This window comes from Mustelus asterias, unplaced genomic scaffold, assembly GCF_964213995.1.
Source record: "Mustelus asterias unplaced genomic scaffold, sMusAst1.hap1.1 HAP1_SCAFFOLD_63, whole genome shotgun sequence".
Lineage (NCBI taxonomy): Eukaryota > Metazoa > Chordata > Chondrichthyes > Carcharhiniformes > Triakidae > Mustelus > Mustelus asterias.
The window spans coordinates 894,476-907,918 of record NW_027590128.1 but is presented as its reverse complement, the minus strand read 5'-3'; the positions used below and the strand labels follow the sequence as shown (position 1 = coordinate 907,918).

Genomic DNA, 13,443 nt, shown 5'->3' with positions numbered 1-13,443 from the left:
GAATGGCTTACTCCTGTTCCTATTTTCTATGAAAATATATTTAAACAGGCTTATTTTAAATTACTTAACATCTTTCTTGAAATAGTGTGCAGTGTAATTACCACAATCATTTGTCATCTGGAAATTTAAACCTGCTGTTTCACTTTCAGTCAGGAACACGTCCCAGTTTCACACTAATCTTTGATTTGACAGCACATTTCCAGCCTTCACCGTTGTTCAAAATTTTTGCAAACTCTTGGCAGCTGTGACGGAATTTGTAAAGACAGAAACAGAGTCAATGTTTCCAGTCCAATATGACTCTTCAGTTCCAAAACATTAGCTCTGTTTCTGCAGAGATGCTACCAAACCTGCTGAGTTTTTCTTGCTTTGTTTTTATTTCCGATTTCCAGCATCTGTAATATTTTGATTTTCTTTCAGAATTGTTCACCTGACTCGAAACATAGTTATAAAAGAGTCTTCTGTTCCATGTTTGGGAGCTCTGGACTATAGAAAAGAGCAGTTGGGACACATTTCTTACACACCTCAGGATTAACCCACTTTGCTGTCAGTGAAGAGAGATGAGAAAGTCCAAAGTGCTGTTTGTCCCTCTCAGTGTGACCCTATGGCAGGAACAGACTGCAGTTCTGTTCCTGCTGTGTGAACCTCCCCCAGATTGCCCCTTCTGCGCTCCAGCCAGGCAATGTTAAACATTCAGCTGGGAAAGATGAACATCTGCAACTATGTATTCAAATATCACTGTTTTATTTCACATTTATTTAGAATATTAAACTCCAGTCCAGTTACAGGGATTATGAACATAATTAGAAACAAATTCCAAATATCAGAATGAACAAAGTCCAGTCCTGAATGTGATTCACAGCAGCAGCAATAACAGCAGAATCCAGCCCCTGTAGTAACTTATGAACTTGCTGGTGTGTCAGAATGTGAGGTAACCAAATGAATCTCTTCTCACATGGAGCAAGTGAACAGCCTGTGAATGTGTTTGTGTATCAGCAGATACATTTTGCATTTAAATCTCTGCTCACAGTCAGAAGTTTGAAAAAGTTCCTTATCAGTGTGAACAAGTTGATGTGCAGTGAAGTGGGATGACTGAGTAAATCTCTTGTTAAACATGGAGCAGGTGAATAGCCTCTCCCAGAGTGAGTGCACTGGTGGACACTGAGTTCACATGACCAGCTGAACCCAGTCCCATAGTGAGAGACTCTGGATGGTCTGCTGTCAGTGTGAACCTGCTGATAGCACATCAGATTCATAGAAATTTTAAAACATTTCCCACAATCCAGACATTTGAAACTTATTCCATCAGTGTGAACTCACTGGTGTGTTAACAAAATGAATGAATCAGTGAATTGCTTCCCACACATGGAGCAGGTGAATGACCTCTCCCTGGTGCGAACTCTCTGCTGTTGCTGCAGGATGGACAATCGCTTGAACCTCTCCCTGCACTGAGAGCAGATGAGTGGAGTGGAACGGACTGAATGCACTGGTGAACCATCAGTGAATGTGGGTTTTTAAAGCTCCTGTCACAGTCTCAGCATTTAAATCCTCTCTCTGCAGTATGAACCCACTGGTGTGTGTGGAGACTGGATGGAGAAAAGTGGGAGTTCGGGGCTCAGACAAGAGGGATGTTTAGAGACAGTTTGGCCCGTTGGGCTAATGGAATGGAGCAAAGCAGCAGGGAGAGCTGATTGGATTATCTCAATCTTAGTGACAAAGCATTTCCATGAGCTCCTCACACTTGTTGTTGGAGGTGAGGATGGAGGAAACAGGGGAGAGCCCTTCAAAAGGAACTGACTTGTATTAGAGTTATTAAAAATATTCACGATGTGAATATTTTTCGAACTTGATCGAGTTTTTCGAGGAAGTGACGAAGATGATTGATGAGGGTAGGGCAGAGTATGGTGTCTACATGGACTTCAGTAAGGCCTTTGACAAGGTCCCTCACGGCAGACTGGTGCAGAAAGTGAAGTCGCATGGGATCAGAGGTGAGCGAGCAAGGTGGATACAAAACTGGCTCAGTCAAAGAAGACAGAGGGTAGAAGGGGAAGGGTGTGTTTCTGAATGGGGGGCTGTGACAAGTGGTGTTCCTCAGGGATCAGTGCTGGGACCTTTGCTGTTTGTAATATATATAAATGATTTGGAGGAAAATGTAACTGGTTTGATTAGTAAGTTTGCGGACGACACAAAGGTTGGTGGATTTGCGGATAGCGATGAGGACCATCAGAGGATACAGCAGAATATAGATCAGTTGGAGACTTGGACGGAGAGATGGCAGATGGAGTTCAATCCGGACAAATGTGAGGTAATGCATTTTGGAAGGTCTAATACAGATGGGAAATATACAGTAAATGGCAGAACCCTTAAGAGTATTCATAGGCAAAGGGATCTGGGTGTACGGGTACACAGCCCACTGAAAGTGGCAATGCAGGTGGAGAAGGTCGTCAAGAAGGCATATGGCATGCTTGCCTTCATCGGCCGGGGTATTGAGTTTAAAAATTGGCAAGTCATGTTGCAGCTTTATAGAACCTTAGTTAGACCGCACTTGGAATATAGTGTTCAATACTGGTCGCCACACTACCAGAAGGATATGGAGGCTTTGGAGAGGGTGTAGAAAAGATTTACCAGGATGTTGCCTGGTATGGAGGGCATTCGCTATTTGGAGAGGTTGGAGAAACTTGGTTTGTTCTCACTGGAGTGACAGAGGTTGAGGGGAGACCTGATAGAAGTCCTACAAGATTATGAGAGGCATGGACAGAGTGGATAGTCAGAAGCTTTTTCCCAGGGTGGAAGAATCAATTACTAGGGGGCATAGGTTTAAGGTGCGAGGTGCAAGGTTTAAAGGAGATGCACGAGGCAGATTTTTTACGCAGAGAGTAGTGGGTGCCTGGAACCCGTTGCCGGGGGTGGTAGTGGAAGCGGATACGGTAGTGACTTTTAAGGGGCATCTTGACAAGTACATGAAAAGGATGGAAATAGACAGATATGGTCCCCGGAAGGGTAGGGGGTTTTAGTTAAGTCAGGCAGCATGGTCGGTGCAGGCTTGGAGGGCCAAAGGGCCTGCTCCTGTGCTGTAATTTTCTTTGTTCTTTGATGTTTAACACAAATCTGGAATACCTAAGTGCAGAAGGAGGCCATTTGGCCCATTGAGCATACACTGATAACAATCCCATCCAGGCCCTATCCCCGTAACTCCATGTATTTGCCCTGCTAATCCCCCTGACAATGAGGAGCCACTTAGCATGGCCAATCAACCTGACCCACAAACCTTTGGACTGCCGGAGGAAATCCACGCAGTCATCCGGCATTCCAGGGCCGGAATTGAACTCGGGTCCCTAGCGCCGTGAAGCAGCAGTGCCAACAACTGTTACCGTGCCGCCCTGAGATGGAGTTTATTAGCATCAGCAGAAACAGAGCCCAATGAATAGGGTTCATTTCTGGATGTAATTGATGGCAAAATCCACTCACTTGTGAACTCGCTGGTGTGTCAGCAGATTGGATGAATGAGCGAATCCCTTCCCACACACAGAGCAGATGTATGGCCTCTCCCCAGTGTGAACACGCTGGTGTATCAGCAAGTTGAATGAATGAGAGAATCCCTTTCCACATTCTGAGCAGGTGAACGGCCTCTCCCCAGTGTGAGTGCGCTGGTGTACAGTGAGGTGACATAATTCTCTGAATGCAGTCCCACAATCAGAGCACCTGAAAGGTCTCTCCCCAGTGTGAACGCGTTGATGGGACACCAGATTGCTGGAAATTTTAAAGCCCTTCCCGCAGTCTGGACATTTAAAAGGTCTCTCCTCAGTGTGAACTCGTTGATGGCGTACCAGTTCCCCTGAACTTTTAAAGCATTTCCCACATTCTGCGCATTTAAAAGGTCTCTCCTCAGTATGAGTGCGCTGATGTGATGTGAGGGCAGGTGATGTCTTGAATCCAGTCCCACAGTGAGAGCACCTGAACGGTGTCTCATCAGTGTGAATACGTTGATGGCACAGCAGCTTCGCAGAACTTTTATAGCACTTCCCACATTCTGGGCATTTAAATGGTCTCTCAGTCGTGTGAACTTGCTGGTGTGTCAGCAAGTTGGTGGACTGACTGAATCCCTTCCCACATTTGGAGCAGATGTAAGGTTTCTCATGAGTGTGAACTCGCTGGTGTCTCTGCAGACTAGATGAGTGAGTGAATCTCTTCCCACATTGAGAGCAGGAGAATGGCCTCTCCCCAGTGTGAATGCGCTGGTGTACAGACAGGTTACTCGATTGCCTGAATGCAGTGCCACACTGAGAGCATCTGAAAGGTCTCTCATCAGTGTGAGTGCGTTGGTGTTTAGTTAGGGCGTAGGATGTCTTGAACCCACTCCCGCAGTGAGAGCATCTGAACGGTCTCTCGTCAGTGTGAACACGTTGATGGGACATGAGTTCCCCAGCACTTTTAAAGCACTTCCCACAGTCAGGGCATTTAAAAGGTCTGTCCTCAGTGTGAACCCGCTGGTGTGCGAGCAGGTTAGGTGACCTTGAGAATCTCTTCCCACACTCGGAGCAAATGAATGGCTTCTCCCTGGTCTGAACTCGCTGGCGTTTCATCCCACACTCAGAGGAGGTCATTGGCCTCTTCCCACTGTGGACTTGCTGGTGTCTCAGCAAGTTGGTTAACTGAGTGAATCCCTTCCCACAGTCGGAGCAGATGAATGGTTTCTCCCCAGTGTGACTGCGGCAATGCATTTCCAGGTGAGATGGGGATTGGAATCTCTTCCCACAGTCCTCACATTTCCACGGTTTCTTCCTGGTGTGACTGCGATTGTGTATCGACAGGTAAGATAATCGGCTGAAGCCTCTTGCACACACAGAACACGTGTACGGTTTCTCCCCAGTGTGAACAGTGCTTTTTTCTGCCATATTCAAAATCTGATGATATTTACGTTGTTATAAGTTGTGCGACTGTCAGATCCGGATGTGATATATGGTTTGAATCTCCTGACTCCAAGCCCTCCCGAAACTCTGTGAAATTGATTTAAAACAGAAAAAAGGGAGTGAGAGAGAACCCACAAAAACAGGTTGTGAAATTGAGCTGAATGAACCTGGTAATTTGTGGGGCCGGCACGAGGAAAACGTGACCATGAAAGCTGCCGGATTGTTGTAAAAACGCAACTGGTTCACTAATTTCCTTCAGGGAAAGGGGTGAGAAGGAGAAGATGGAAGAGACAGGGGGAGTCATAGCTACAATCAACCAGGACTTCTTTAAAATCGCCCAAACCCTCAACCTCTATCACTTAGAGAGACCAGGGTAACAGGAGTCTGTGAACATCATCACTGGCACTCACACTATCCTGACTGAAGGTTGACCAGGATGTTGGCTGGTCTCGAGGGGGTCAGCTATGAGGAGTGGTTGAATAAACTAGGATTGTTTTCACTGCAAAGATGGAGGCAGAGGGAGATCTGATAGAGGTCAGAGGTCTACAAAATTCTGAAAGGCATAGACAGGGCTTTTTCTCAGGGTGAAAGTGTCAATTATAAGGGGGCACAGGTTCAAGGTGAGAGGGGGGCAGTTTAAGGGAGATGTGTGGGGGACGTTTTTCATGCAGAGAGTGGTGGGTGCCTGGAACGTGCTGCCAGAGGAGGTGGTGGAAGCAGGCACATTAGCGACATTTAAGAGGCATCTGGATGGGTAATGAATAGGGAGGGAATAGAGGGATACGGACCAAGTAAGGGCAGAAGGTACGTTTTAGATAATTTAGGGCACCATGATCGGCACAGGCTTGGAGGGCCGAAGGGTCTATTCCTGTGCTGTATTTTCTTTGTTCTTTAACACTTATGGTATCCAATGCTGGATGAACAGAAATTACCTTTGTGTACTATCCAGATCCGAATGAATCCGGAGATTCTATCAATGTTGACGTGACGCTTGGCTTGAAATTCCCGTTGACAAATCCTCCCCCTCTAACTCCCTCAGTACACCCGAACAGGCACTGGAGTGTGGCGACTAGGGGATTTTCACAATAACTTCAAATGCAGTGTCAACGTAAGTCTACTTGTGACACTAATAAACAAACTCTAAACGCTGTAAAAGGAGTTTCAAAATCCAACACTGTCATTCCAGGACAGACATTCACAATCTCTCCTCCTGCTGGCAGGGAGCATTGCACATGCGCATTGCTACACCTTGCCTCGGTAAAGATGGCGGCCGTTCTTCCGGGTTTGTATCCGCGGGAAGAGGAGCGGCTCAGGACAAACTCGGAACTGGCCTGGAACCTTCTTAATCGAGGTTTGCAGCCTTCACTGGGTGTTTATGAATGCTTTCCGCCCTCCCTTTGCGCCAATCTCTCCCTCGGACACGTCACTTCCTTACCCGCCGCAAGGACAAGAAACAAGGAACTCCCGATTGCCAGCACTCCCACTGCGCAAGCTCAGAACATGGCCTGTACTGCGCCTGCGCGGAGTTCTTCTGTTGCCTGTGAAGGGATGAGGTGGAGATGCCGGTGTTAGACTGGGGTGGGCACAGTAAGAAGTCTCACAACACCAGGTTAAAGTCCAACAGGTTTATTTGGAATCACCAGCTTTTGGAGCGCTGCTCCTTCATCAGGTGAGCGACTCACCAGATGAAGGAGCAGCGCACCAAAACCTCGTGATTCCAAATAAACATTTTCCCCTGTTTTCTGTGGCTATGATTCATCTTTCATTCCCTCACCCTGCAGTATAAATATCTCCCACTTTCTCTGCCTTTTAGCTTTGACAAAGGGTTATCCGGACTCGAAACGGCATGGTGACATAGCGGTTAGCACTGTTGCCTCACAGCACCAGGGACCGGGTCCAATTCCTGGCTTGGGTCATTGTCTGTGTGGAATTTGCACGTTCTCTCCATGTCTGCATGGGTTTCCTCCGGGTGCTCTGGTTTCCTCCCACAGTCCAAAAGATGTGCAGGTTAGGTGCATTGGCCATGCTGAATTTCCCGTTTGTGTTCCGGGATGTGCAGGTTAGAGGGATAAGGGGGGTAAATATGTGGGGTTGTGGGGATAGGGCTTGGGTGGGATTGTTGTTGGTGCAGACTCGATGGGCCTAATAGCCTCTCTCTGCGCTGTAGGTATTCTATGATTCTATGAAACATCAGCTCTTTTCTCTCCTTACAGATGCTGCCAGACCTGAGAAGATTTTCCAGCATTTTCTCTTTTGGTTTCAGATTCACAAATAGCTTATGATCATTCTTTTGCTTTTATCGGGTACAGGCTGGGACTGAATGGCCAACTATGAAATTAGGAAACAGATCACAGGGAGAATGTGTGGAGTCTGTATGGAAGTCACTCATTCTCCCCGTAACTGCATGGGTTTCCTCTGGGTGCTCCAGTTTCCTCCCAGAGTCAAAGAACAAATGAAGAACAAAGAACAATACAGCACAGGAATAGGCCCTTCGGCCCTCCAAGCCTGCGCTGCTCATGTGCCCACTAGACCATTCTTTTGTATCCCTCTATTCCCACACTGTTCATGTGCTTATCCAGATAAGTCTTAAACAATCCCAGCGTGTCCACCTCAATCACCTTGCTTGGCAGTGCATTCCAGGCTCCCACCACCCTCTGTGTAAAATACGTCCCCCTGACATCTGTGTTGAACCTTGCCCCCCCCTCACCTTGAACCCGTGACCCCTTGTGTTCGTCACCTCTGACCTGGGAAAAAACTTCCCAAAGTTCACTCTATCTATGCCCTTCATAATTTTATACACCTCTATTAGGTTGCCCCTCATCCTCCATCTTTCCAGGGAGAACAACCCCAGTTTACCCAATCTCTCCCGATAGCTAAGACCCTCTATACCAGGCAACATCCTGGTAAACCTTCCCTGTACTCTCTCCAAAGCCTCCACGTCCTTCTGGTAGTGTGGCGACCAGAACTAGACGCAGTATTCCAAATGTGGCCGAACCATCGTTCTATACAGCTGCAACATCATATGCCAACTTTTATTGATGGAAAGGGTCCTTAGGGATGGGATTTACGACCATTTAGAAAGATGCGGATTAATCCGAGATAGTCAGCACGGATTCGTGAAGGGCAAGTCGTGCCTCACAAATTTGATAGAATTTTTTGAGGAGGTAACTAAGTGTGTTGATGAAGGTAGGGCAGTTGATGTCATATACATGGATTTTAGTAAGGCGTTTGATAAGGTCCCCCATGGTCGGCTTATGATGAAAGTGAGGAGGTGTGGGATAGAGGGAAAGTTGGCCGATTGGATAGGTAACTGGCTGTCTGACCGAAGACAGAGGGTGGTGGTCGATGGAAAATTTTCGGATTGGAGGCAGGTTGCTAGCGGTGTGCCGCAGGGATCAGTGCTTGGTCCTCTGCTCTTTGTGATTTTTATTAATGACTTAGAGGAGGGGGCTGAAGGGTGGATCAGTAAATTTGCTGATGACACCAAGATTGGTGGAGTAGTGGATGAGGTGGAGGGCTGTTGTAGGCTGCAAAGAGACATAGATAGGATGCAAAGCTGGGCTGAAAAATGGCAAATGGAGTTTAACCCTGATAAATGTGAGGTGATTCATTTTGGTAGGACTAATTTAAATGTCGATTACAGGGTCAAAGGTAGGGTTCTGAAGACTGTGGAGGAACAGAGAGATCTTGGGGTCCATATCCACAGATCTCTAAAGGTTGCCAGTCAAGTGGATAGAGCTGTGAAGAAGGCCTATAGTGTGTTAGCTTTTATTAACAGGGGGTTGGAGTTTAAGAGCCGTGGGGTTATGCTGCAACTGTACAGGACCTTGGTGAGACCACATTTGGAATATTGTGTGCAGTTCTGGTCACCTCACTATAAGAAGGATGTGGAAGCGCTGGAAAGAGTGCCGAGGAGATTTACCAGGATGCTGCCTGGTTTGGAGGGTAGGTCATATGAGGAAAGGTTGAGGGAGCTAGGGCTGTTCTCTCTGGAGCAGAGGAGGCTGAGGGGAGACTTAATAGAGGTTTATAAAATGATGAAGGGGATAGATAGAGTGAACGTTCAAAGACTATTTCCTCGGGTGGATGGAGCTATTACAAGGGGGCATAACTATAGGGTTCGTGGTGGGAGATACAGGACGGATATCAGAGGTAGGTTCTTTACGCAGAGAGTGGTTGGGGTGTGGAATGGACTGCCTGCAGTGATAGTGGAGTCAGACACTTTAGAAACATTTAAGCGGTTATTGGATAGGCACATGGAGCACACCAGGATGATAGAGAGTGGGATAGCTTGATCTTGGTTTCAGATAAAGCTCGGCACAACATCGTGGGCCAAAGGGCCTGTTCTGTGCTGTACTGTTCTATCTATCTATCTATCTATCTATCTTTATATTCTATGCCCCGTCCAACAAAGCCAAGTATGCCATATGCCTTCTTCACCACCCTCTCCCCCTGTGCTGCCACCTTTAAGGATCTGTGGACTTGTACACCCAGGTCCCTTTGTGTGTCTATACTCCTGATGGCTCTGCCATTTATTGTACAGCTCCCCCTTACATTAGATCTACCGAAATGCATCACTTTGCATTTATCTGGATTAAATTCCATCTGCCATTTCTCCGCCCAATGTTCCAGCCTATCTATATCCTGCTGCATTCTCTGACAATGTTCATCACTATCCGCAACTCCAGCAATCTTTGTGTCGTCCGCAAACTTACTGATCACACCAGCTACATCTTCCTCCAAATCATTTATATATATCACAAACAGCAGAGGTCCCAGTACAGAGCCCTGTGGAACACCACTCGTCACAGACCTCCAGCCAGAAAAAGACCCCTCCACTGCTACCCTCTGTCTTCTATGGCTAAGCCAGTTCTCCACCCATCTAGCTAGCTCACCTTTTATCCTGTGAGATTTAACCTTTTGCACCAGCCTGCCATGAGGGACCTTGTCAAACGCTTTACTAAAATCCATATAGACAACATCCACGGCCCTTCCCTTGTCAATCGTTTTGGTCACCTCCTCAAAAAACTCAACCAAATTTTTGAGGCATGACCTCCCTCGTACAAAACCATTCTGTCTATCGCTAATGAGATTATTCAGTTCTAAATGCGCATATATCTTATCTCTAAGAATCTTCTCCAACAACTTCCCCACCATGGACGTCAAGCTCACCAGCCTATAATTATCTGGGTTATCCTTGCTACCCTTCTTAAATAACGGGACCACATTTGCGATCCTCCAATCCTCTGGGACCTCACCTGTGTCCAGTGAAGAGACAAAGATTTCTGTTAGAGGCCCAGCAATTGCATCTCTCGCCTCCCTGAGGAGTCTAGGATAGATGCCATCTGGCCCTGGGGATTTGTCTGTCTTAATGTTTCCTAAAAAACCTAACACTTCCTCCCTTGTAATTGAGATTTTTTCTAACGGGTCAACACATCTCTCTGAGACAATACCAGTCAACATGTCCCTCTCCTTTGTGAATACTGATGCAAAGTATTTGTTTAGGATCTCACCTACTTCCTTTGGTTCTAAGCATAATTCCCCTCCTTTTCCCTGAGAGGTCTGATTCTTTCCCTAACAACCCTCTTGTTCCTAACCTATGTATAAAATGCCTTAGGATTCTCCTTAATCCTGTCTGCCATAGACATTTCGTGACCCCTTTTAACTCCCTGTTCAGTTCTTTTCTACTTTCTCTGTATTCCTCCAATGCGCCATCTGTTTTTAGCTGCCTGGACCTCATGTATGCCTCTTTTTTCTTTTTGATTAGACCCACAATTTCACTGGTTATCCACGGCTCCCGAATCCTACCTTTCCTATCTTTCCTCTTTACACGCACATGCCTGTCCTGCAGTCCTATCAACTGCTCCTTACATGCCAGATGTGGATTTACCCTCGAACGGCCTCTCCCAATCAACAGCCACCAAATCCTGCCTAATCCAGTTGTAGTTCGCCTTCCCCCAATTCAGCACCTTACCCATAGGACAACACTCAAGTTTTTCCATTACTATCCTAAAGTTTACAGAATTGTGGTCACTATTTGCCACATGTTCCCCTACTGCAACTTTGATGACCTGACCGGGCTCATTCCCCAGTACTAGGCCCAGTATTGCCCCCTCTCTCATTGGACTGTCAACATATTGTTCCAAAGAACCTTCCTGTACGCATTTTATAAGTTCTTTCCCGTCCAGGCCCCCAGCCCTAAGCGATTTCCAGTCTATGTGAGGGAAATTAAAGTCTCCCACTACAACAACCCAATTTTTTCTGCACCTGTCCAGAATCTCCTTACATATCCGTTCCTCAACTTCCCGTGGGCTGTTGGGAGGCCTGTAGTATAACCGCAGCATAGTGACTGCGCCCTTCCTGTTTCTGAGCTCCACCCACAGTGACTCGTTACCTGACCCTTCCAAATTGTCTACCCTCTGTACTGCTGTAATATGCTCCCTAACCAGCATTGCTACTCCCCCACCTCTCTTAGCCCCTCCTCTGTCTCGCCTAAAACACTTATGCCCCGGAATATTCAGCTGCCAGTCCTGTCCTTCTAACCAAGTCTCCGTCACTAAGCATTAAGGCTCTAAACTCGTCTGTCTTGCCCGTGACGCTCCTTGCATTGAAGCAGATGCACTCCAGACCTCCAGGCCCACTGAGGTCATACTCCCCCAGAATGGTCTTCCTCTTAGATAGCCTTGTCTTGGCCCCAACCTCATCCCCAGCCTCTATGCTTATTGACCTATTGTTCTTCCAACCTATTAGGTCGGTAATGATCACCTACCTAATCAGGGAGTACCATCTGTGTGTGTGTGTGCATATATATATATATATATATATAATATGGCAATGCACTGACAATCCTGATTCTGACTTTGTAACAGAAGCCATCTTAGGAGTGGAATTGAGTTTGTAAATAAAGGGAATCTGTTGAAGGGACACTGGTCTCTGAGGCGTTATTTCATGTACCATGTTTTGTTTAAACTCGTCCATGAGCTTTTGAGGTATATTGTTACAGACAGGGATGAAAACATGCTTTGTGACAATAAAGCTAAAAATAGTACATTTATTCATTAAGAGCACTGTCTCAGGAGGAGATTTTAGGCAAATCCTAATCCAACAACCTGCTCTGAAAACTCAGCTCACATTTGACAGCTGTGACAAATTCCACCCCAGCAGCCGAGATACTCCACAAAATCCTGAAACAATCAACAGTCAAAATAAAACAAACCATAACAATCTAATAGAGAAAGTGAATTTGCCTGATCCCCCGTTGTGAACGGCTCCTTTATATAATTCCTAGATCCCGATCTTAACCAAAAATGAATCATTTCTTTCAACGGCCATACTCGGTCAGTGTACCAAGGTTTGGTGAAATCTATCCATTAGTTTGTGAGATAAATTATTTACAGCAGAATTATAGAGGGAAACATTATCTCGATCTTCAGGGGCAGAGGTACTTTCAGCACATTGACCAGTCCCGATGCTCATTCTCAGCCAGCATTACAGAGGGAAAAGGGGTGGGATTCACAGCTCAGCAAGTCAAAGTATCCTCATTAAATGGTCAGGTCCCACAATGTATTCAGTGGCCTCTGAAGGGAAGCAGCCTGGGTTCACACTGGAAGTTCCTGTCCTCCCGCACTCAGCCGGCTTGTGCTGACTCCTGGTCCTCTGGACGATCTGTCCACAAGGATAGGAGCCTGTTAATTCATAAGGAAGCTTGCATTTATATAGTGCCTTCCGCCTTTTGGGGAACCTCAATGCATTTCACAGTCAACGCTTTCTGAAGATCGGCATGTGGCAGCCAATTTGCGCACAGCAAGCTCCCACAGAAGGCAATGTGATGATGACCAGATCACCTGGTCTTACTTGTGGGATATTAATTGTGGGATAAATATCAGGCCCCAGGACATCACGGAGTTACATCTGTCCTCTTCCAGCTGTTGCTGTTTGATCTTTTATGTCCGCCTCAGAGGGAGACAGGGCTCTCGGGTGAGTGTCTCACTCGAAACATGGTCGCTCTGCCAGTCCGGCTCTCCCTCGGTACTGGTACCGGGAATGCCAGCTCTGGTTTGGGAATTCAAACCCCTTCCCCCCAGCTCCTGACTCAGAGGCAAGAGAGATACCAACTGTCATGTCGTGCTGTACAGAATCAGCTAGCTGGTAATCCAGAATTGTGGAATGGCAAGACAGAAGGAGGCCATTCAGCCCATTTTGTCTGTGCTAGCTCTCTGCAATAAAAATTCACACAGTGCCCATTTCCCCCACATCTGTCAATTTTTCCTCTTCAAAAAAATGATCCAATTCTCTATTGAAAACTATGACTGAACCTGCCTCCAAATTCTTTCATGCGTGACACATTCCAGCACATCTCCTTTGCACACACTCGAAAAATTCACATCTTTCCCCCAGTGTTGGGCCCATATAAACAGCTCCTATTGGAGTAGGTTAGGATTGGAAAGCAGGGGAGCTTATATTCAACTTGTGTTGAACCAGGATTAGACTGCACTGGGAGCACTGCCAACATCGGTGAAAGAACACCAGCCCACTG

At 46.6% G+C, this 13,443-nt stretch overlaps 2 protein-coding genes and 1 pseudogene across 3 annotated transcripts in view; 1 reads left to right on the top strand and 2 right to left on the bottom strand.

The window, feature by feature from the left end:
* Nucleotides 1–13,443, bottom strand: part of LOC144483360 (uncharacterized) — a 461,390-nt gene that overhangs the window by 197,985 nt on the left and 249,962 nt on the right. The window lies entirely within an intron of this gene.
* The window catches only part of LOC144483358 (uncharacterized), a 35,158-nt pseudogene that overhangs the window by 13,441 nt on the left and 8,274 nt on the right, over nucleotides 1–13,443 (top strand). The window lies entirely within an intron of this gene.
* Nucleotides 2,716–13,443, bottom strand: part of LOC144483355 (uncharacterized) — an 87,624-nt gene continuing 76,896 nt past the window's right edge. The window contains exon 11 of the mRNA XM_078202072.1: nucleotides 2,716–4,757. Within this exon, the coding sequence (XP_078058198.1) occupies nucleotides 3,462–4,757 (1,296 nt within the window). The 3' untranslated portion in view covers nucleotides 2,716–3,461. The remainder of the gene's footprint in view (nucleotides 4,758–13,443) is intronic.